The 25,704-nt window shown below is 41.0% G+C and overlaps 1 protein-coding gene and 1 long non-coding RNA gene across 4 annotated transcripts in view; one reads left to right on the top strand and one right to left on the bottom strand.

Annotated features, from left to right (window-relative positions):
* The window catches only part of gabra3 (gamma-aminobutyric acid type A receptor subunit alpha3), a 146,353-nt gene extending 127,565 nt beyond the window's left edge, over nt 1-18,788 (top strand). For 2 of the 3 annotated variants that reach the window (XM_049593161.1, XM_049593160.1), the window contains 4 exons: nt 184-336; nt 6,436-6,641; nt 17,329-17,367; nt 17,511-18,788. In XM_049593161.1, the coding sequence (XP_049449118.1) occupies nt 184-336; nt 6,436-6,641; nt 17,329-17,367; nt 17,511-17,831 (719 nt within the window). In that variant the 3' untranslated portion in view covers nt 17,832-18,788. The remainder of the gene's footprint in view (nt 1-183; nt 337-6,435; nt 6,642-17,328; nt 17,368-17,510) is intronic. The other variant, XM_049593162.1, reaches the window with a different exon arrangement.
* The window catches only part of LOC125899045 (uncharacterized), a 174,664-nt gene that overhangs the window by 138,676 nt on the left and 10,284 nt on the right, over nt 1-25,704 (bottom strand). The gene's annotated exons all lie outside the window — the stretch shown is intronic.

Below are 25,704 nucleotides of genomic sequence, written 5' to 3'. Positions count from 1 at the left end.
GCTCATTCAAGGGACTGAAGACAATCCCATGAGCTACCTCAATGATGCAAATGTTCTAACTTTAATAAATCTGACTTTGAATATTTCAGCTTGTGTTTCTCCCATCTGGGCAAAGCTGTATTAATAATTATGACCCTGTGTGTCTCTCTCCATCTCTCTCTATGTTTCTCTCCTCTCCCTCAGGAGAATATGTAGTGATGACAACATATTTCCATTTGAAAAGGAAAATTGGCTATTTTGTGATTCAAACCTACCTCCCGTGCATCATGACTGTCATACTGTCTCAGGTCTCCTTCTGGCTAAACAGAGAGTCGGTTCCTGCTCGCACTGTATTCGGTGAGTGTCATCTTGTGTTTATGAAACAAAACAAAACAAAAAAAAAAACACTAAATGATTGATTGAACAGGTTGGATAATTTGGTGGAGCTTTTAAAATATGAAGGGAGAGGTAAACAAATGTACGGTCACGTCGCCAGATGATTCAGCAAATTGCATAAACAAGTGGAGGGTTTAAAAAATGTTCCCCTTGAAAAGTTTTAACACAACAATGTGCAAAACAGCTTGATGCATTAAGCTGCACATGGGCATGAATGCGTGACTTATTTTTTCCCAAAGCTTTTATCACAGTATTGACTTTCTTCTCCCTCTGCTAACTTCAGACACCAAGTAATCAAACACTAGTTGAAACTAAGTTTGAAAGTGGCAAAATGGAAAAGTGTGACAGCTGGTAGACAGTGTGTTGCATCAGGATGTTGGGCTGTCAACTACATAAACAGACTGAAGTGTTATTACCATGGTGTTACACCTGGGTTTGAAAAGTAAAACCACTGCAAACGTGCCTTAAACCTGCATTGTTTCTAATGGCCAGCAGGGGGAGACTATATAGACTCCACTGGCTGACTTTATAGGCATCTATGAGAAAAGACCCTACTTCTCATTTCATTTATTAGTTCAGGAAACATTTCCCCTATTAGTTTATGGTCTCAATCACCAGGTTCAAGTCTTCATTTTGCAAATTATGGTCCCATTTGGAGCAAAATAGTAGGGCTGCCCCCAACTAAGAATTTTCCTGGTCAACCAATAGTCGTCATTTAGGACCATTAGTCAACTTGTCGCCCGCATCTTTACGATATTAATTTAATTATCAAATTACACATTGTGGGCGGACGAACACAATGGTTTGAGTTGAAGGTGGAGAAAGAATAGTATCAGTAACATTGTTAACACTGTGCTACATTACAGAGAAATACAAAACCGAACTAATAAACCTTCATTAACATAGGCCTATATTTTATCTACAAGTGCACATCACACACTGATCCCAAGACTGCATTGTAGGTGGAGGATAAGTAGTGTCGTAGTCGCCCACCTACAATGCAGTCTTGGGATCCCTCCCCAGACAACTTCACACCCATTCACTTCACCCCCACACCTGACCCTAACGACTCACATGGTGGCCAGGTGGGACCTTAACGACTCGGAAACTAAGAGCTCACCTGACCCCTATGACTCTGCAAGGGTTCCCACCCACACAGGGTTTACAACCTGCAACTTTGTACCAGTCATTTAGAACTGAAGAAGCTTCTTGGATGAGAGGCGAAATGTCTTCAAGAAACACAAGCAAGTCCAGTTGCCTACGAAATTAGCACTTACGGTTACCATGACCTGGATGACTGAGAATCTTCACCTACAACTCTATGGGTTCATCCCAATATCCTTCCTTGACTCCTCCGTCCTCTATCCTTGATCACTTGACCCGTAAATCGATTGAGACTCGGCAAGGATACACGAGCGCAGCCTTCGCGGAAGTCTTTTTACCAACCGACGCACCCCCTGATTGAATATCAGTTAGAGTGTCTACCTTGTCACTGACAAGTTGCTATCATGGTGGTGTCCTCAGGTTCTCAGTTAGATCCACCCCTCGCTCCTCACCAGCTAAACCTTTTCTTCAAAGCATGTTCACTTCCAAGAAACTAAAATGCCTAAAGCCAAAATACCAAACTAGGGTCTTCAAAACAGGAGTCCACAAACTTATGGGTGATGTCACCGTGGCTACGTCCATTATTTTATTCAGTCTATGGTTATTACTGACAGAGCCTTAGAAAGAACAAGACACATTAGATTTAAATTCATAGATAATCCCACCAAAGTTGGACCTTAATTAAAGGTCAAATCAGACGTGTGCAGTAGTGGAACAAGATGATTAAGTTTCAAAAATCAGACCATTTACACAACAGTGTCATTGTTACTAAAGAGGACACAGAATCACTTAACCAAATCTGTCCTTTCACAGGAGTACCTTATATATTACAAATCATATGCTAATATTTGCTGCACATGTGACATGTGTTACCCTCTCTTTGTGCTGTGATTAAGATTTAATTTGTACATCCGGCACCATTCATGTTGAGAACATTGTGTCTGCTTAGATCACCCTGTACTCAAAGATGAGATGTAATTTCCTCCTCCTCTTTCAATTGTTGTTGCCATGCTGCATAATCTATGAAAGTGCCCCTTAACCTGTGTTTTTGAATAATTAGCATTCTGATTTGGAAAATGAAGCACACGTGTGCATGAAGCAGCACACACTGTACAAAAGATGTTGAATGGCATGCAAAACAAGGGGCCGGGGAGGAAATAAAAGCCTATTACAGCTACCTATTGCCATGCTTTCTTCTGAATAAACATGGGGTCCTTCAGCTCTCCACACACACACACCAACAACAACAACAGTTTTCCTTCAACCTTGAAAACATTTCAGCCACAGGAGAAATTACATTTTCAGAGAAACATCTCCTTCACATGAGGAGAGACGCTGTAATCAGTGTCATTTTCTCAGTGGAATGACTGAAACGTTATCTGTGAAGGGCACAGTTCCCAGCAGTGTTAACATCTGCTTTTCTTGTTCACACAGTCACACTGATCAGCTCAAATAAGGATCTGTTCTGAGCTGCTGTGCGTTGTAACTAAACTTATTCATCATTTCTGTTCCCTGGTAGGCTTTCAAGTTGTATTTTGTGGCAGGATTTGAGAATTGATGCCAGATTTAAAGTGGCAATCTTGAGGATTTTAGTCCCATTGATTCGGCGACACCTGTATTTCCAGGAGGAAACGGTGCATGTGGTTTAATAGTACAAGCCACAGAGTACTGGGGGCAGCGAAACAAACCATTATGAGGCAATAAGTGGCTTTTTTCCGTCATTTTCTGAGCAACTGTGATCTGATTTTATGCTGCACATGGCATGAGTCTGTGGACAGCAGGGCACAGTGAATTATGCTACCTCACTAAGTTGGAGGTGTGCAGCCTGTTACCTGCAGCCCTTCATCTAACAGCTCACTGTGGCTGCTTCTGCTTACTCTTTGCAACATTTTAAAACTCAGCTGTCACAAAATAGGGATGTCATGAGAACCGATACTTAAGAACCAAGTCGAATTCTGAAAACATTACGGTACTGGTTTTCTTAAGTACTGTAGGTACTTGGGATGTAATTATTCCGTACCTGACATGGTAGGATATATACTTACAAGTGTTGTATTGTGCCGTTTAATGCCAAAGGAAGAAGCAGGCCCACCAGCACAGAAGAAAAAAGACAGCGACAAATGCAGCTGCAGCCACAGCTCAACATGGACTCGTTGAAAAGAAATGTGTTTTTTTCTCAAGGCTAGCTAACAGAATGTCTATTCTGGGCTGTGCACTGCATTGCAATTTTTCAACTCTTAGTGACCAGAAAAAAAGGCGAATTTTGGGTAAAACTCAAGGTCAAGGTTGCTTCTTTCCCATTAATCCATTCACAGAGGAGGAAGGGGAGGGACAAATAGCCTACCACGAACAACAACCATGCATCTTGTATGTACAAGTGCTAAACAACAATAATAATAGAAGAGAGATATGTTCTTATAATGGAGGCTACGTATTAGCATATGTTTCCTCGCCCACAAAATCTCATGAACCCACATAGACGTGCACTTTGCGTTCGAGGCAGATCATCAGGGATTCATGATCAAATTTAAATAATGTTTTAAATAAAGAAGTGTTTAAGTCCATGGAATTTAGTGGTTTGTTTTTGTTTTCTACCATAGTTTTGAATTGGATATAGAGAATTGTAGAATACCACTTGGATTGGTATCAACTACAAAACTTCTGGTATCGTGACATGCCGATCAAAGTATGCCAAAAATGACCATTGCCCTGTTTTGTGGACACATTTTTGCTGTAGAACAACTCACTGAACTGAAAAACACACATTTGTTTACACATTTCCTGTGACTGCTTCATAATAAAAGCCAACTTGTGCTTCACCAGTTAAAGGCTTTTAAATACTTGCAAAAGGCGTCTGAAAGCAGCACAAGAAAAGTGAAGTCGCTCCAGGTTTCAGAGGGTTAATGTGAAGCTGCGGCAGTAGAAAATGTTTGGTTTACATTAGCCATTGTGATACCCCAATTGGAGATGGATAGTGACTAAACAGACCTTTAGTTAAATTAAAATCTTTGATATTACTTTGCTTTAAGGATGCCGTCAGTGATACCACAAGTACCTCTAAATTGTCAAATTATTCAAAAGCAATTCATCAGCAACGTTTTTAAACACTGACCCCATAAAGACTACTTTCCCCTGTGAGGAATAACACCATACTAACTACAAATATATCAAAAACTTCAAATGCTGGAATAAAGTCAAGTTATGCAAACTGCAGGACCAGAAAATAAGTTCATGTGTCCTTAAAGAATTCGAATAGTTACCCATCAATCTTGTTGTCACAAATTCTAATTTCCCCGCCACGACTCGCTGAGATAAGTTGACCCCTCTGTTCTGCAACACAATATTCATTTGAAGAGCTCACTGTGTATCTATTTCTCCATCAGATGAGATAGGTTGGAACAGATGAAGTGATTGCTTTTATGTGGTTGGATGGGCGGCCATTGTCCGACCCACATTTCATTCCCTGCAGGGCTGCAGCACTGAATGCAAAGGCCAGGATGTGAAATTATTTGCTCAGATTCACTTTCACATGTATTGTAATTTAAAGCCTTCACTGTAGCTAACCTTTGCACATAATGGTGCACTTGAGATGGCTCTCAGTAGGCATGTCTGTCTCGTTTTGTGTTCAAGGCGAAGGAAATTTAGTATTTTTACATCTTGGGTCTTTTTAAAATGGGCTTTATGGACTTATATTCAATGTTTATTGCTGTATATATTTTGGACTTTTGACACAGCTTTATAAGGGCATATATTGATGCCAGAAAACACATGCATTAAACCATTAAACACAAGTGCAGCCCAAAACAGAAGCTAGTTCCTTGTAGTTTTAACCTGCAAGACTGGTCCAGCATACGTTTATGCACCATTCAATTTTGTTAGTTGAGATAAAACAAAATGCCATTCACCAAACACCAGAGATGAAGGTCGACCTGGACAGCCCTGCTGCTGTTACGTTGCAATGCGTGTAGTTTTACTTTTTTAGTTACACTGATCATCCAAAACAATAAGACCACTGATGTGCTGGAAAACCTTGGGTCCTGCCATTCATGCGGATCTGTCGACCTGGCCTCCAAAGTCCCCAGATCCCAATCCAATTGAACATGCGTGGGAAGAGCTGGATAAAGTCAGATCCATGGAGGCACTACCTCGACACCCATAGGCCCCAAAGGATCTGCCGCCAATGCCCTGGTGCCAGACAACCCAGGACAACCAAGGAGGCCTCAGCGTGGATCAGATTTGGCTCTGACCTGTCGATACATGGACACAGGGCCTCTAAAGTACCGGCAGGTCCCACAGATGCTCAATTGGATTGGGATCTGGGGACTTTGGAGGCCAAGTCAAGGCCTTGAGCTCTTTGTCACATTTCTTGGCTGATTCCTGAGCAGTTTTTGCAATGTGGCATGGTGCATTATTCTGGCTGTTGCCATGAGGGGGTGTCCTTGGTCTGCAGCAGTGTTTGGGTGGCTGGGACATGTCAAGTGGCATCCCAATGAATGCCAGGACCCAAGATTAATATTACACAGTGGCAATGTTATTCACTTCATGTGTCAGTAGTTTTAATGTGGATGATCACATAACAGCATACATGGCAGACTGTTTTTGATTGACTGATTAATTATAGTCACTGCTGCTTCTATCAGCTGTCAATGAGCTGTCATTTGTCTGTGGCTAAACCGATGTGATCTATCTTCCACTAGGCAGAGGACTGTGGGCCAGAATAGTCAGTATACGTATACGTACGTATCGGGACATACTAAATAAATAATAATATTAAATAATAATAAATAATAAATTATAGTCGTAACTTACACTGAAATGGCTTCCTGGTTTCCAAAAGACACCCATGATGACACAACCTTTGAAAAGTTTGACCCAGGTTGTAAAAAATACTGAACTGTCCTTTACATGTTTGCTCAGAAAGAGGATCCGTTACTAATGTTTTCATTTCATCCTCAGGGGTCACCACTGTCCTAACCATGACCACCCTGAGCATCAGTGCTAGAAACTCCCTCCCTAAGGTGGCCTATGCCACTGCCATGGACTGGTTCATGGCTGTGTGCTATGCCTTTGTCTTCTCTGCCTTGATTGAGTTTGCCACAGTCAACTACTTCACCAAGCGCAGCTGGGCGTGGGATGGGAAAAAAGAGGGCATGGAAATAAGGGTGAGTAAATCTCATTTATATATTTATTCTTATTAAAGAATGTGACACGGCCACACTTTTTTGCTAAACCAAAAAAAATGCAACACAGTTTTTAAGACAGGAGTTTCCTTTCCGCTTTTTTTTCTGCAGATGTCTTATGATTTGTTAACCTTGTTAAAATGCTCATAGTTGCTGAGAACGTCCTTGTTTTACACTGGAGGAGTGATGTGGGCAAGTTGCACTTTGGAAACAGTGATAGAAAGTTCCCTCCTTAAAGCAGCCCGGAGTACTCTATAAAGACTATAAAGAGGGCTTTTATTTATTCATTAACAGCCAAATGGAACAGGGACAGTGGGGCGGAACAGTGAGAGCAGAAACAAGAGGTAAACTCCCTGAGACAGTGTCCCTGATTTATGATGGCAGCATATGTCTCATCCTAAAGTCTGTGTAAGCTCATTTTCCTCCCAAAAAAATGCCCCCCTTAGATCTAGTTTGCACATTACAGACAGACTGATTAAAAAGTGAGCATGCATTATCTAAAATGAATCACCCGAGGCGGATATTTTTATTCTAGGCTTGAAATCTAATAAATCACGGCTTGCAGATTTTTAATTTGTCAATAGTCTGGGCTGTTTGTGTTTATGAGGACACCGAGTGACGGTGAGTTTTTTGGTGCTCGACTTAGTTTAAGGACTGGTTTTTATTTGAAGGATGAAGAGGTCCAGACATGACATTGCTCTCTGAAGCTGTGATGAAGTCACATAAATAAAACCTGAGAAGTCCCTGATGTGGTTAAATTTACCACAGTTTCTATGATGTTTTATAAGTGATCACATCAAATGAAAACGGGTACTGAGAGGCAATGATCAAAATGAAAGTACTTGGTCCTGTGCTGAATGTATGAAATGCATACAGCTTCAAAGAGGCTCAGTCGTTCCAGTATTGATGGAAACAAATAAATGATTTTCCCAATTTGTATGGATGGCGTGATTGACAGAATCAGGTATCGATAGCCAACTGTGGTTTGATTGGCACTGCTGAGAAGTAGTCTATAAAATGTGCCCTCCTGTCCTAACAGGTATTTATATTCACATCCCTAAAATAATAATTAACGGTTCCAACAAATGTTTTTCGATTTCAGTTAGCTAAGCATAGTGCTGAGAAGACAAAGTCACACAGTTCACTGGCACCAAGAGAGCTGGCAAACACAAACGTGTTACAAACTGAAGCGCAAGGAAATGTATACCTTCATTACCTTGCTTTATATTTAATTATTTTTTTAGCTTTTCTTTTTTCTAAGCAGATAAAAGTCTCACTGGGCTTAAAGGAGCACCATATGACATCTAGAGCCTTAATATACTAAGTGGAATATTGCCGCCCTGATTAGGGAATGAAGTGACACTACCTCTGTGTGTGTTCTAATCCAGGCTTCTCAGTTTATTGTTGTGGTAGATGGTCCAGCCTGTTAGTGCATATAAGTCTCTGTGTGTGTATCCAGCCCATTCTCATTCCGAAGTTGCCCATACCGCCGCTTTGCCAGTGATTTCAGCGTCAGACACAAAAGCCACTTTTGCAGGCGGTGTGAGTAGGTACTGAGCTGGACGCCAGTTGGCCAGACGGCACCTGTCACTGCAGTATAATACGGCGCTAACGCTGCCAGTAACGATGTAATATAAGGAGCTGGAACAGGTGGGGGTGAGGGACGGTGGATTGGTCAAACAAACCCTGGACTTTCATCCGGGAGTCTGGTGTTCGCTTCCCATATGAATGTAGAGCCAAACCATGGCAGGAGATCAAGGCAAGATGCCTGCCAAGCTGCAAACCACTGTTTAGGACCAACAAACAATCAAACCAGTTGTTTTTTAAGCGATGAAAGAGACACAAAGTCAGTACTGTCAGCACTGTTGCCATTGTTAGCATTCTTCATGCTGTTAGCACCATTAGCTGTTGGCCACCTGCTCAGCCACCTCCATGTTGAGAGCCGTGTGTAGACAACATACAAATCATGGACTCACTCTGAATACTGTATAGAGCTCCTTTAAAAACTATTTTTATGTGAAATCTGGTCAAGACAGACAACATAAGCAGGCTAAGGTGAATTACTGATTGAACAGCTAAACTAAGTATAATGGATTCATTCACGAGGCATTTTCACACTCTAAATGGATTGGCACATATGAACAGTGGCAACATACAAAAGAAGTATTAAAATGATGGCCTTCTGGGTTTCGTATTATGCTTGTGAATTATATAAAAATCGCATTTGAAGCATTAAGAAACTGTCCTGTATGGTAAATACTGGCTAGGTCAAAGCTGCCATTATGTTGCTGCAAGCACATAAAATGCTGGAATACTTCTAACAGCCACAGACACAACATAAGGAGAACCATATTTGTTCTACTGTGGCAGACAGTGCCACCAATCTATTTTCTGCTACTAATGTACAAACTGCTTGACACAATCAGTACAGCCTCTCCAGTTTTTTTTTTTTTTACAGTCTGACATTTGGTCCTCTGAGTGACTGGCAGGAATGCATATTGCTGCCATGGAACTTTTCAGTCAGTGAGGATAATTTGCAGCATTACATTGCAGCAGAGAGGAGCTTTTTTTTTTAATTTATTTTTTTTTTTCCCTCTTTTGATGCCTCGTCTTAATGGCAACAGCCTGGGCTGCGTTCTCGGGGGCTGTGCTGAGCATGCAGTTGTCATGATAGATAAAAAAGAATGGGGTCACAGAAGGAGACATTGCTCTCCCATCGCACTCCCCACTAGAATGAGCTACTGGAAGGCAAAGGGATCAGACTACACACTGCTTTTTACCATTTTGAAATATTTACAGTGAAAAATGAACCTACAGGAGGAGGATGTAGAAGGAAAGAGCATTTTTTAGTCCCTCTGAAAACACCTTACCCAGTCATCAGAGGCAGGGTTTCAGCCACCACCCTGACCGGAACCAAAGGATGACTTCATTGCCCCCAGGCTCCTTCTTTTTAAAGACTGAAATGGTGAGCTGTAGACGAGTCAATGTGCACTAATTTACTTGGCTGGTTATGGAGTTTCTATGCCATTTTCTTCCCTTTTTGTCGCCTAACGTTCTGTTTGACAAGCGATCTACTTAATTAGTTCTCCCCTCGCCAGCTGAAGGTGTGCTTATTACTGAAATTAGCCGGTGGGGAGTTCGGTTGGAATGAAAGCCTGCGTATTCTCGGCACTCCGTGACACATGATTGGACACTACTGTGTTCGATATTATGTGCTGGTTTCATCAGCAGACGTGAGAGCACTGGCTCATTGTGTGACGGGCTTCACTGCTGGAGCCGAGGAGAAATCACCGTTTCACATCTATGCTTCACACCTGCAGCGGCACAAACGACGACATCCACAGATATTTTCAACATAATAATTTGTTAGAAAATGGCGGAGACGCAGCCTGTCATCATCAATCCTAGCAGTCACATTTCAGCATGACAGTGCTCATTTTTCTGAACAACAGGGAAGTTGCGACAGCTAGGTTTGACTAAACTTTTTGTAGCCATGTTATGAATGAGAATTCAGCGCACTCAGGTGGAAAAAAACAAACTTTAGCTGCCATCGCGGGAGGCCTTATTATTGCCTTAGTTGATAAGTTTTCCGACCCATTTTGGCTTGAGTGGGAGGTGTCATTATTCACGATTGTTTACCTCTTGGCAAGCTTCCTCTGCTGTGATCAGGGATAACCTTCCTAATGTAGCAAGATGAGGTGGTTATATTTTGACCAACCATCACAAACATCAGACACTTCATCCCAAGTGCAAGCAGAAAATGTTGGTATTGAACCAACCATGACCACGTTACATTTGTACTTTTCACGCGTATCATATCAATATTGCTTAAGTGATGTAGTATATGAGATGATTTTGTCATCAGGAGGTAAAGGGGATGGTGAACATCATCATTTTTAGCATCATTTTGGACGTCAAAGTCAGCGGATTTATATATGACTATAACCGCACGTTCTCTCACAGAGGACTGGCGACTGCTGTCTCATGTTGTCCAAACTACAGCAGTACGCAAAAGTCATACCATTGCAGATCTCCTGCAAAATGCAGCACAAGAATGGGAGATTGTGGTTGTAATAGACAATCTGACATGGGTGTTGCCATTCAGATAGCGGGATACCTGCACGTTAAGTGTTTTGCTCACATGCTTAATCTGGCCTCACAGAGGGCGTTAAATCTGCCAACAGTTCAGTTTGTCATGTATGCAGTATTTCTTACAGGATTTAGGACAGTGTTGTTCAGTCTGTCTGCTTTGCATCACATTTTGCTGCAATTAATATGACTTAAGTCAGAAGAACAGACTGACAACTTTATCTTATGAAGTAAACTGATGTTGATAAAGCTTTCCTTTGGGGAAATAACTTGCTGTTGGGAAAAAGATCATAAATCGCAATAGATCACAATATAGCAAAAATATCATATCATGACCTAAGTATCGTATCATATCATATCGTATCATATCGTATCGTATCGTGGATCATCCGGTGATTGCCACCTCTACCGGCTAGTACCGATGAAATGGTTGTTTTTACAAACCACTTTTTGTGTGTTTCTTGCCGCTATAGTGCTACGAAAAGCGACTTCTTTTTACAGAGACATTGCTGCATTTCCTGCTGGGATGTTGCTACAAAAAGTGGTTGTTTTTACAAAGACATGGACGACTTCTTCAGCCATGATTGTGACAGCAAAACCGGGCCTTTTAAGCCCAAACATTATCTTTTTCTAATCTTAACCAAAAGTTTTTTGTGCTTCAGCCTCACCATGTTAACCACAGTGCTGTTGAAACATGAAGAAACATAAAGTTTTAATATATACGCTAAGTAATACTGTGCAAATGTAATGTATCTATGGTTTGCAGAATGTACAATGCCACACAAAACACTTTTTTGCTGGCGGTTGGGTTGGAGAGTTCAGTTACCTGTAACACAACCTGCAGTGACGACGTCAAGCTCAGGCCATCTCTACAACCACCAGATTTACAAAAACGTCAGTAGTGCAACTGCCACGTAAATACATACACACACACAAACAGGGACATTGTGGCTCCCCAAACACATTCTGCACGCTCATACAACCACATGCTCATATACTTGAGGCTATTAAATATGCCAACACCTCATCTCCAATCTTAGACAGGGACAGACTGTCACAAGGTTCAGTTACACGCACACATGCACACGCTGTTCTCCACACAGCAGGACACAGCGAGGCGCAATTACCCCCAGGACACTTAATCACACTCAAAGAAATTCTGATGCAACAATTTGCAGAAGTTACAAAGACAAGGTCAATAGATGCATTGTATTTGGGGGGGTATTTGTGCCTGCAGCGAGCCAAATGACTTTGAATAGTGCGCAAGAATCTTTGGCCGGAGGTAAAGTATGTGCTGTGTCACATTAGGTTCATAACAACACGCACAGAGCCCAGTGCCACATGTGGTTTCCCCAATAATTAGACCATATAAATTACTGCAGACGACAGCCCAGCTAAACAGCGAAAATAGAATTACTTTGCTTGGCTTGTTTGTCAGGTTACTGGGCAAAGAACATCCCTAATGCCAAGGACTGAAGAGTTTAGGGGGCTATGATTAAGGTCATATAACACGTTATGGTAGCGATTCGCCTTTCCTGCTGATGCAAGCCATCGCTGTGACAGAGGAGGCTCGTGGTGGTGTTTGAATCGATATCCTGGGAAAGTATCTGGTCACCCAGGGGGCATCAGTGCAATTCTTTCTCTTCGTGTACTAATTGACTTGAGATAGACCCCTTCAGGCAGCGACTAACCATTTCTCTGCTTAATGCAATCAACAGTCTGTGAGCTTTGTTAGCTCTCAACAACCCTTGCTGTTCTTGCAGAGGAGTTTGAAGAATCACCCTCCCCCTGTTCTCCTGCTCACCTGAGGAGGAAACACTCATCACAATGAATGTATTTCCTCCTCAGTCCTGCTGTCTCCATCACTGTGGACAGATTGGACAGCTATAGAGATAGAATGAGAGTAAAACAGACATTGAACTGTTTGCCGAGATCATTTGACTAGTTCAAAAGAAAATTGTTGTCAGTCGTCAGTGGGGCCTTGAAGTGTTTTGCCAGTTGCTCATCATGTAGCCTGGGCTTATAATCACATTCGTAATTATCAACATCTGTGTGTCCTGGTGTGTTACCAAGCCAATGGACAAAAAACTCAGCTAAAATCTCACCAACATCTGATGTAAGAGATGTGAATAACACAACCAAACATGACCAAAGATCCCTCTCCAGCAGCAAGGCAACCAACATAGTGCACACAAGACACCTCTCCGTGCTTCATACTCCGCTACTTGTTTTTTTATTACTGCAGAACCACACCTTAGTGAGTTGGCGACTTGCGGCAAGTTGGTTTATATGAAGGTTGGCCAACTGCGACAGTCACAGATCTCTGAAATGGGAAACTTAAAAATGGTTGCCACTCTAACCATCTTGCCATGTTGACTTGAAAGAAAATGCCGTTTTTGCTCTCATTCTATTTCAATGCACCATTTTATTCGCCAAACATTGGTATCAGTCAATAGTTTGATGCCTTGTTGACTGTCATCGGCCTGTCAGCAAATAAAATTATGTTCAAAGATGGCTGTTGTGTCACATCAATTTTGTGCATGCTAAAAAGCAGGGATTCAGGCTAACAGACTCCCGGCGTCATTGCCTTGGGAGGAAAAGGACACAGGAAACTTATTATTAAAGCATCAAGGGATGCACCCTATTGTTTCCCTGATAATGCTTCATTGTAAACAACAGATCTGTGTGTGCTGACATGAATTGTAGGAGTAGAGCTAATTAACATTAGCTACTAGCTGCAGGCAACTGGTGGCTGGAGCTAACTGTTGACTGAAGTTGCAGTGAGTTAAATTATGATCGATTCAAGCTCCGTTCAGAAAATTGAGATCTGGGCCAGGTCAATTATATCGTTCTCATGATTTGTTCAAATGTAATCTCATAAATTTTTGTTTTTGGTGAGAAACTTGAATAAATACAGTTGTTTGAAGGAAAAATATGTGAAACTGTGACGTTCTCACAGCAATATAAAATAAGTAGAGCAGGCACCCCGTGTACAAGGCTGCTGCCGCAGGTTCAACTCCAGCCTGTGGCCCTTTGCTGCATGTCACTCCCTCCCCCCCCCCCCCCTTTCACGCTTGTCTGTCCTATCAATTAAAGGCCAAAATGCCCCAAAAAATATCTAAAAAAATTAATTTTGGAGAGGGAATTATGATATATTTTATGTAGCTGAAGGCTTTTGAAGCAGTTACTTTGTTAAAAGATGATTTTCATTCATGCTAATTCAAAGATAGTGTCATGAAGGACTGAATGACTTTAAAAGAGTTGGGGCCGTTTCATAGTCGACGCACACAACCGAGCAAGTGACGCGAACAGCGCGCTTCCTTTCATAGTCAACACATTGAATGCAAGCGACGCGGGCGACACTTGAATGCAATACATCGCTTGCGTAATAGGGGGTAACAGAGTCACTGGTACATTCCAGCTAGCTATTACTGCTATTTTATTAGAGTGCAGGGCACAAGAACTGTCATATAAATGGGGGTGTGCCCGTACAAGTTCACAAAGTTTTTCCTCCTCGTCCGCCATATTTCATACCTGCTTCTTCTGTGAATAACAAAAAGTGGTTAATTTCAAGTACGTTGGTTGCATTATCACCCCCGCTGGCAATGCACGGTATTATACGTGTCGCTGCGTCGCATATCAAAAAAATGGACAACACATTTTGAGACGCAAGCACGCATCATGGCGGCCAATGCATCTCAATGCATCCCAACGTGTTCGTGTCTGCGTGCCTTTGCGTCGACTATGAAACAGCCCTTAAGTTGTTATTTCATAATTAAGATTTATTTGTTTCCCTGCCATAACAGCAGGGACAAATAACAGCAAAAACAAAATAAACAACAATAAAAAAAACATCAATACTGGCTACTGGCCAAATTGTAATTTTAAAAAACTGTATCAGCGCAGAATTTTCCACACGCATCCCTATTAACAACGACTTTATAACATCACTGATGTCTACTGCTACAGCTATTCCACTGCTTGTCACATGTGAGATTTAAAAATGGTCTCCCTGAACATGACAGCGACACTGTGGTCTAGTTCGCTGAAGACACTGAACACTAAGGTTGCAACTAAAGATTATTTTCATTGTCAAGTGATCTGTTGATTATTTTCCCAATTAATCAATCAATTAGTACATTTTTTTTTCATAAAAACTACTCAAACTGATCAATAAATTATCGAATTAGTGGCTGATAAATTTAACAGTTGAAAACTAATCTATTAATTGCAGCTAAACTGAACACATGGCACATGTCTTGTCACATGGAAAGCCATTTCCTGCCTCCCTTTGTGAGGCTTTGTGAATGTTGAGGATAAAAACCAAACAAAACATTTGGTGAAGAGCTGTGTGCAGAAAGAGATGCACCGTGAAGCATTTTGGAGGAGGCGAAAGAGGGGACATTAGTTATGCTAATTTAAAAGACGGAGTCAAAGGAAAAGGAAGGAAAATTAAATGAAGCTGAAAAAAGTGGAGCAAAAATTAAAGCTGGGCTCAAAGCGAAAGTGAAAACAGGGAGCACTGAAAGTGAAACACTCTACATGACACACAGAGCTTTAGTTTGGCTGCGGATCTTAAAGTGGCCACAGTGGGGATGAATGGTGTGAAGAAAATTACCCTAGTGTATGCCACACAGGAAACTAAAACGGTGCCCGGTGATCAATCTTGGTGCCCTACTTGTTCCCTCACAGTTACCTTGTGCACTGCACTGTGCTCTTTGAGGCTGACAGAATCCTCTGGTGATGCAAGTTTAGCTATCTGAGCGCACCAATTTAGCAAATAAAATTCTGCCTCCCTGTGCGATTTCAATATGAAAGACAGCCTGATGATTAGTAGTAGGAAGACGGCAGCTTCTCCAGCCAGCGTTATCACACGCAGCCCTTGTCGTGTTTGTTTTATCGCAAGCTGTTTGCCTGAAGAGGCCTGGCTGCTCTCATTGATACAGTTTGTCAGACAAGTTTTCAAACACTGTTATTTTGCTTTGTTTCTGATCATGCTCTGCGCTGCTGCTGCTGCTGCTGCTGCTGCTACAGTTAGCCTAGTTCTGCAGTGATACAATATATTCTTGTCCATATTTCCACACTGTTAAAGGTCCAGTGTTGAGGATTTAGGGGGATATATTGGCAGAAATGGAATATGATAAATGTTTTCTTTTGTGTATAATCACCTGAACGAAGAGTCGTTCGGTTTCCATTACCTTACAATGAGCCGTGTATGTCTACATAGGGAACAGGTCCTGTCATGTTGCACCGCTGTGTTTCTACAGTAGCCAAGATTGGGCAAACCAAACACTGGCTCTAGAAAGGGCCGTTTGTGTTTTCGCTTTGGCCACCATGGTTGGCAGTCCCTCCGTGAGGAGAGCATCGGAAAAACATAGATTTGTTTGTACGTGAATCTGCTTTATTTAGTGTTTTTACTGGTTTAAATGACCAGATGTTTTTGTTTTGGAGAGAAAGAGAACTCTGTGGATATTTCGAACCCAGGTAAAAACCTCCTGAACATCTGGATCTAAAAGGCCCTTGCACACTGAGTGCTTTTTTAAGATGCTTTTTTTAATCCATCATCTGAAAATGTTACGTACAGAAACCTTGCACACCGATTCCAACACGTTTAATTGTTTTAAACACATTCCTCAGTCTTGTCGCCACTGTGTCCCACCACCACATTTTCTTCACTGATTCTTGTTCTTGGTCAAACAACTCATTTTGATGGATGCGAAAAACGCAAAACAAACCTTTAATTTTAAAAATTTTTTAAAGACGTTCGAAAGTTTCTAAATCAGTGCGCAAACCATGATTAACACAAAGTAAGGTTGTATTTATTTTTAGATGTGTGACAATTTTGGACGAAAAAAAAGACTCAGTGTGCAAAGGCCATAAGTCATAAAAAAAGGTGAGCACAACTTAGCAAGTGCGTGGCTAAGGACCTGTCTAAGACGTGTCCAACAGCATTGGAGAAACCCTGATTTATAACGTGAAACTGCTTTATTCAGTGTGTTTACCGGTTTAAATCACCGGGTCCGTTTTTTTTTTTTTTGGAGAGTAAGAAATCTGTACATCTGGATCTTAAGCTATCAGAGAAAAAAGGTGAGCACACATTTGCAGGTACTGGGCTAATGGCCCAAAAAGCATCAGAGACACACTGATTTATAATTTAAAACTGCTTTATTCTGTGTGGGTTTTTGTTTGTTTATTTAATTTTTTATTCACCTGCTTTTTTTTTGTTTTGGAGAGGAAGAGACCTTTTTGTCTCCCGGTAAAAACCTTCTGATCAGTGAACAGAGAAGGAATTCTAACCGGGAGAAGTTTCAGCTGGTTGCTATCTGCAGCCATCACCACTAGATGCCATTAAAGCCCCCTAAAAAATTAAATTTTACCAGCCTGATTCATTTCGTCATTTTGTCATGGATTTTTATCATGACCTTTTTTTCTGCAATTCAAATTTGTATGATGCAGATTTTAATTGACAACATTAATAGTGTAAAGTGTTTAAAAGTACGATACTGATGAATAGAGTTTGTAAGTTGGGTAATTTTAATATAATTGGTAAACTTTTTTTCTTTTCTACTTTTCTTTTCAGGAACCGTTTCAGGCTAACATGGCCAGGATTAACGATATGGTTAGGCTTTTGTTTTGTTCTTGTGTGTGTCGTGTCTCGTGGTGTTGCTTCTATTTCCTCTTCATGAGTTCAAATGGAAGTATTGTTGAGTCTGGTGCTTCGCTCCTGACAACCTTTACCTTTACTGCCTTCTTACTTTTCAGAGAAGAGAATCTGCCACTTTGTCCAAAAAGGCAAACAACACCTTCAACATTGTCGGAACCACCTACGCCATCAACGTTGCGAAAGACCAAGGTTTAACGACCATTTCCAAGAGCGCCACCGGAGCGGCGGCCAAACACCCCTATCTCCATAAAATGGATGACCCCTACACAGAGGCCAAGAAGTCCTACAACCGCGTCAGCAAAGTGGACAAGATCTCACGTATCATTTTCCCAGTTCTGTTCTTCATCTTCAATTTAGGCTACTGGGCCACGTATGTCAACAGGAAGCCCGCTATCATGAAGGCAAACAACTTAAACTGAATTTGACCAAATGCTAGGCTTGATCTGGTTTGCTTTGGAGGGTAGACAGGTTTGCAGGAGGCCAAGTCCATTACATCTTATTGTGTGTGTATGTGTGCGCGCGCGTGTTTCGTGTGTCTGTTTTTTCTTAAGAGTTTGATATTTTGCACGTCTGTATAGATGGAAGGCAAATTTTAACATACAGTAGATTCACATAATAGTAGTGGACCTTGGAGGGAGCACATTCTCACATCAAATTGTGTTTGTGTAGAGTTTCTTTGTCCCCTCCACACTGAGCTCTGGCCCTTTCCCCCTGTTGTGAGTAACCAAGTGTCCCTTTGCTGTATCTTGATTGCTTGCCGTTTTGTAGCGTAGTCCAGTTGTGTTCCCACTATGTTTTGACATGTTTGCGCTTTGCTTATAATAAGTTAGAGCGAGCATGCGTTGGAAGTTTTCGTCGTAGCTCATTTTCCGATGATAAGGTTTTGACACATCCATCAAGTTAACAACATGCATGTACGCACGCAGACACAGACACACAGCGATGCATCAGAAAACGCCAGGAGAGCCATTCGCCGGTCGCTTTACCGTGCTCTGTTAGCCGGGGGCAGCCTGTATAGCTCCATAGGAACATCATTAATAATCGTCAGTGTCTGGCCTTCAGCTTGGCGCTGAATCTCAACAGACCCAATGCAGTATCATCTGGAATTGCTATCGCGTCCCATAGGGCTGCCTGTACATTTTCTAGTCCAGTGGCTCTTATTGTTTTAACTGGCTGAGTATGCTTAATGACAGAGAAGCTATGTGCCTTGGTGAACACACACATCATAAAAGGAAAAAAAAAAAAAAAAAAAAAAGGCTTTGACACGTTCACATTTGCAGCACACATACGCACAATGGTCTCTGTGTACGTTACATGCAAACATATACTGGTGTCCACAGGCGCGGTGCACTGCAGTATGTGGCTGTACCCCACCCACCCACCCACAGGCATGGGCAGCGAGTGTAAAATTGCCCATTAGTGTGGAAGGTTAACAGACCTCTGCCTGTGAAGAGATGAAGCAAAGAGATTAAAGGATCCAGCGTAGTCTAGAACAATTATCATGTGCATTTATGTTTTGGCTCGTGGCGCGGCGCCACCGTGAGCCGAGCAGTCATAACAAACTACCACCATTACCTCAGACTGAAGTCGAATTCTGAATCGCAGTTTAATATATGTTTTCCGTGGAAATGCAAATAACACTAGATGTTTTATACATTAAATCATACCAGACACTCTTTCTTTCTTTCTTTCTTTCTTTTCTTTCTTTCTTGTGGGCGGGCACCCCGGTGCCTTTTATTTCTTTGTGGTCTTCGCATCTGTGTTTTTGGCTGCATTATGATTCTTTCTGCATTTCTGCCTCGTCATGAGCAAGATTTTGATTCATGTTGTACTTTTGCCCTTTTATATTTGATTGTGTAGAGTATATTGGTGTTGATTTGATTGTCTACCTATGCTGTACTGTTTTTGTGTTTTGAAGTAGACAACAAAAGGCCAATATGTCACAGTCACACAGTATTTCGGAACAAATTTTGGAGACGCTATCATCACTGGAGACTATTGTACTGCAAAAAGCTGTGAAACTGACCAATAAAACTAAAATGATAAACGAATTTAATTGTTATGATCACATGATAGAACAAAGTAATTATCAAATTATTTCATCTGATTCATCTCCAGCTGTGGCATCCGTCTCCAACTTTTGTTCCCCGTTTGTTAAGTGACATCTGTATTTTTGTTTTGTGTTGAATTTGGTACGTGTTTATACAGATGTTATATGATTCTAAAGCAATTTATGTTGCTTTCCTGCCGGATGCACTCTGGATATTTTGCATTGTCTTAATTATAGACTCTCTGATGACCACTACATCCAGTGGATTCAAACTTTATCTTCGGTGGTAAGCATAGGAGAATGAATGAACTGTGTCGTGGCCTCTTTAAAAAGGTGTGGTAATAACACGAACCATGTACAATGTATCAGTCATAGGTTAATGCATGACAATCTGTACACGTGTATGTCTGCAGCCTCCAATAATGGTGTTTGTCACACTGAAATAGGGCTTAGTAACAGTGTTTCTGTAGTTCATCCCAGTTAGTCATCAATAACCTACTCATAGCCTCAGCAGCACCTGCATAAACACACTGAAACTCTGATTATTTGTGCATATTGATGTGACGTAATCATTTAGGCTGGCAAAGAGTTCTGGAAGTGTTTTGACCCTCGTGGTGGCACACAGATTTGAAGATTAATCGTTTGTAGTTCCCACATTGGAAAACACATTCAGGCCACATTTCAAAATGAGTAAACTGCAGGTTTAGATTAAATAAAACGCAATGAAGGATTCTATTTTGTCGGTCATTATTGTTTAAATACACAAATATATATTTCTTATTTATTTCATAACGATTAAATGTTTTTCCACCATCTCCACTCTTGAAGTGTTGAAGTATTTAAAATTGTGGTTCATTTTACACTGAGGACCATCACATCCAATCAAAACACACATCAAAAGTCATCATCCCACATGCAAGCAGATCATAGAGATCTTAGACGAAACATTGTTCATCATCTACAGACTTGCAACACAAGTGGAACAGCATGAATATCTCCTGGTAAACCATGTTTCATTTTCAAACAATACACACTTACACACAAACTCAAACACTGGCTGATAAATCATGACACTAAATTTTGGATATGAGTTGTTAAGAACTCATTAAAGTCATATCAGACTCATAAAGACAAACTAGGTGTGCTTTTCCCTGTTGAAAGCAATCAGGTGGCTTTTTGCGTTTATAAAATGGTTGCTACATCCACGTGCCAATATTTCATAAAATAAACACATAGCAACAAAACAATACAATAATTTATTGATAAGAAATAATCACTCTTCTGCCAAGAAATGTAGTTCTTTAGCGACATTTAGCGGAATGGTTGCCAGGCAACACACAGATGCATTGGAAAGTGCCGGCTGCTTTAGGGGCCGTACACAACCACCTAGAAAATGCGAGGTCGGGCACTGTGTGCAGCTCTAGTGCCTATTCAGCGCCAACTTTCAAGCGCGATAGATTGCGACTGAAGTTGCTAAGCAACTATAGCAAGCACCATCTCATAGTCTACTTATATCCTCCTGAGACCCAGACTTTTGTTTGGTTTGCATTTTTTTATTTCTCCTAGCTATTTGGGATCAGCAGGACCCGATAAGTATAAAAAAACCCCACTAAACATTGTCAACAATAATTAAGTCCCGATGTCCTAAAATGAGTCGACAGTAAAATAAACAAAGTTTCAACTATAAAATGTGATCAGGTTTTTGACCTTGTCCACTTTTGTGTCAGGATCAGCTGCAGACTGACTTGGTAGAGATGGCTGCCATCTTGTTTTACATGGTTTAGTGTATTGTGCTCTTACTACCACTAGATGGCACTAAAAAGGTCTGAGTTAAGTAGAATGAAGTGTAAGGTCAAGCAAACCCAAAATGTGATGTTCTCATATGAGGACACAGGGTCTCAGGAGGATATAAAATCCAGAGAAGATTGATTTAAAGCTCTTGGTAGTAAAATGTTCAACTTCTTGTCCATATTTATCACAGACGGATATTTACGAGAGAAGGCTGAGATTGGTTGTTCCCCGTCACGACATGTGGTGCGCGTTGCTGCAATCCAAAAGTTTAACTCTGTTTATCTCAGGGCCCAGGGCCATTGAGAAATAGATGCTCAGAACACATGTGCATTGGTTGGCGTCGCTCTGGCATTGGAGCGTGCCTGTTGTGCACCTATATTGAAAACAATGGATTTGAGGGCACAAAAAGTGCGTCATGTGTACAGCACCTTACAAATCCATGGCAACATGGAGCCAAATAAGTTCAAAAGTAACAAAAATGATATCACTAGCGATTGACAACATAAATAGATAAAATTCAGCATGATAGGCAACAAATAAAAACACGCAACCTTGCTAAAGTTACGTCATTGACTAACCATGTATCGTCAGTGTAAGTTGCCCTCTTTGGATGGAGATTAAAGGCCGGTGGATTGGATGATGGAGCAGCAATGTGTATTTCTAGAGAAAGTGACAGGACAAATTGGGTTCCCTGGTTGTGCAAACATTAGTCCTTGTAGGCTCTCTCAGTTTCTTTGGACGGCACCTTTAAGGTTTTTTGTGCTTTCCTTTTTAGCTCTGCATTCCATATGACGATGGGTTAAATGGCACAGTAACACTAAAATTGTAATGTGGTCACAGTTGTGTGTTTATAGAGTGTTTTACAGCGGCTTTGAACGCAGCTCAGCCAGTCATAATCAAAGACTGGAACTATCTGTTCTATAAAGCATATTTTTCAGCACCATGGGGAAATAACAATCAGACATCATACTGCAGACACAGTATGGCTTTTTGATTCAAATATATTTCATGAATTGATTCATTGTGTCTGTGAAGACGTCTGCGAGGCGCCATGTGTCTTTTTCAGACTTCATTTTTTTACCATTTTGTCTCAAACAAACTGATTCATGTCTCAAACAAAGTGATACACATCTGCTGAAGCCGGCTGGCTGCTCTAATTCAGGATCTGATGACACACAGTGTTAATGTTTATGTATGATCCTCTGAATAATGTGATCCAAGGACTGTACTGAAGTAGTTATGAGAAGCCGCCACCACTGAGTATTCAATCTGCATTTGTGAGATCACTTGCCTCACAGACAGGCATCCTCTGAGTGAGACAACCCTCCCAGTCATAAACATCGCAACACAATGACCAAACATTCATTCACATCAGGGTTTCACTTAGAAAACAAAATGGTGCCTCAGTCAAATGGGCCAAATATCATCTGCTTATTGAGCTTCAAAACAATTGATACATAAGCTATATAAAGCATGACATCATCAGCGCATGTAGATTTATATCTTTAATTGAAAAGTGAACTAGTTCTGCTTATATATTAAGCTCCAAATAAAATAACCTCTGTCATATAGACTCATATGTACAGTATAATGAATATATTCTTATAATACATAAATGAGTATTATGTGAGCCTACATCATTTGAGGCAACACGGGAACACAAAGAATTTTCTTCAGCTTCAGGCCCACATATTCTCAATTAGAATAAAACCCACTTACAAACAAACAGAACTATACACGTAGGCCTATCTGCTTCAAGACATATTAATTAAAGCATGCTGCTGCCCACTTGAAATCAAATAATTTCCTTTCCCTAAAAGGCCTTTACTCCTACACATTCCTTTGAAAAGAATTAGGATACATTTTTTTCAATTGAAGGATACATTTTAGCTGATGATATAATTTCAATTTAACTTTGAGGGAATTACTTTGACCTGACATTATAACCAGAGAAATTTAGTGAACATGCCAGACATCAGATCTCCCTGGTAACCCCCATAAAAATCATGAACAAAATATTTATAGAAAGGCAGAAATGATTTTTCTTAATCACTGAGCAGATTTCCCAAACATTCATTTATTTGTGATGCACCGCAGTCACCATCACATACAGGTTTTATAATTTTGGAGCTACGTCTCTCTCTCTTTTTCTCTTGCAGCAGAGCGTACTCTGGGCACAAACTAAGCAGGTTTTCACATATACTTCTTTTAAAACAAACCGAACTCAGTCCTCTTTAAGTGCACCAAAAGGTGGACCAACAGAAAAGGGACTAAGTTCTTTTGACGTGGCACTGCAGTGCGGTTATGAAGCCCCTCGCTTCCACACAAACTTAAAATTGGAAGAAAACCTTCGGGTTTCTGCGCTGTACACTGTTGCCATTTGATGGATTCTGCATTTCACATCTGGAGACATGCAGTATCTTCTGTGGACCAAACTACTCTTCGTCCTGCGTCCTTGCAAGCGTTGCAGGCCGACGTGGTTTCGTCTGTTTTTTCAGGCATCCAAGCGCAAGGGCATGTGATCTAGAGGGCTAAATGCAATGGCAAAGGGCAAAGCGAGCCTGGAGCGCTTTGTGTTCACAGTGCACAGGTTAAGGGAACCGCATCATGGACCTGAAGCAGGCCGAACTCAGACCGGCAAATAATGCTGAGTCGCCGCTCTGAGTCTGCTCAGAGTGCTGAAAAGGACCAAGTGTGAAAACACCCCAAGTAGCAGAGCACCAAGTGCAGTTAAAGCGAAACGTAACCATTTGTTAATTCATATAGCCGAAGACAGTTTGCTTGGACAAGCCTTTGCAGCAGCTGCTCCTCTTATTCATCAGTCTAATATGATCATCTTCATCCCGCAACACAAACTCGACAAACTGCTGCTGGAAAAAGAGATAATGATCGAAAATGGTTTACCAGGAGATTTTTTTAGCGTTTGGTCTATAACATTTAAATGTTATATACACTTAATCATTATGAATCTATACTTAATCATTTTACTGTATATAAATACCCAAGCCTCTCCGTCAGACGACTACTTTATCCCAGTTCCCAATCGCACAAAATTAATTAAATGTATTTATTTATATTTGTTGAGTGCATTATGCAGTATTACCTTTTCTTATTCACATATCTTGTGCGTCTGTGGGCAGCAAAAAAGGGGCAAAACACTTCCAGAGCCACACAACCACAACCTCTGCACTCTGCAGCTGAACTACAGTAGAACCTGTCATCCAAACTGCTCAGACTAATAACTGCAAACAAAACCTACGGTAGTGCAACAAAAAAGAGATCATTGATCAACTTTAAAAAGAAGAATTTAATTAAAAATATTTTTGAAGAGTTTGCAGGATCATGATCCTTCCTGAGGAGTTTTGATAAACGGGACTCTGCTGTGTTGTTGCCATTTAGGTTCTGATTGTGTTATTCATGTGGTAAATCCTTTCCTCACAGGGCCAGAGTTAACTTCAGCAGATACATATCATCCTATAACATACAGTATATTAAGGAGTATATTACTTACTATATGAATCTATTTATGCTACTCAGTACGGCATTAAATATTATGTTTTATACGACATAACCTCGACAGCATTGATGCAAATCTCTTGATGGGTAGAACGCTGTAGACAAATAGATTAACTGAATAAATTGTTATAAACTAAATGGCAACAATTCTAATTGCTCACAATAGTGTTACTAAGTTGTGAATTTGTAGATATTGTGAAATCAATTCCGATAGTTTTTGTGAATATTGATATGTCATGTCATTTATTTTTACATCTGATAGGTACCGCTGTCCTACACCCAGCTCTGTAACACCACGTGTTATGGTACTTTAAAGACGTACAGTAGAGATAATACTCATCGAGCTACTTACAAGATCCGTACCTTGTGTGCACTTTTCAAACCTAACTGTGAATTAGCAGCTGTCTGCAAGCAGAGTTGTACACACTGTTCTCTCTCCAGCAATTTCACTGCATGTCCCTACACATTGAGAGATCAAAGACTTCCTCCACAAAGACAGCTCCGGGAACATAGTCGACTTTGTGTTTGTGTCGGGAAGTTCCTCTCTATATGCTCAGTGACTGGACTCTTGTGTTGCCCTCTCTCGTTCATGTTCTTACTGTATGAGATGTAGCAAATGCAAATGGGGATTAAAAAGGACGTTGTATTTTGTGTTGGAGTTACGAGACCCTTCTTGGTCACATCCGAGCCTCAAGGGTGCAAATCTTCAACGCGGTGGACTTGTGCGATGTCCCTTCAGAGGCTCATTTTGAAAAGTGTTTTTGTCTGACTCTTTGTGTTGTCGTCAGGGCTTTGCATGTGAGTCGTTTTGTCTGTGGTGTTTACACTGATTTGAGAGGGATAAGATCAAGCAGTACAGTGTGAGGACATCCTACAGGGAACAAAACATGTTGCGCACATTCAAATTAGAGCACAGCCAATTCAAATGTCTCTTG

Source organism: Epinephelus fuscoguttatus, linkage group LG12, assembly GCF_011397635.1.
Source record: "Epinephelus fuscoguttatus linkage group LG12, E.fuscoguttatus.final_Chr_v1".
NCBI classification, from domain to species: domain Eukaryota; kingdom Metazoa; phylum Chordata; class Actinopteri; order Perciformes; family Serranidae; genus Epinephelus; species Epinephelus fuscoguttatus.
The sequence above is the reverse complement of the archived record's forward strand: the minus strand, read 5'-3'. Positions and strand labels throughout refer to the sequence as shown.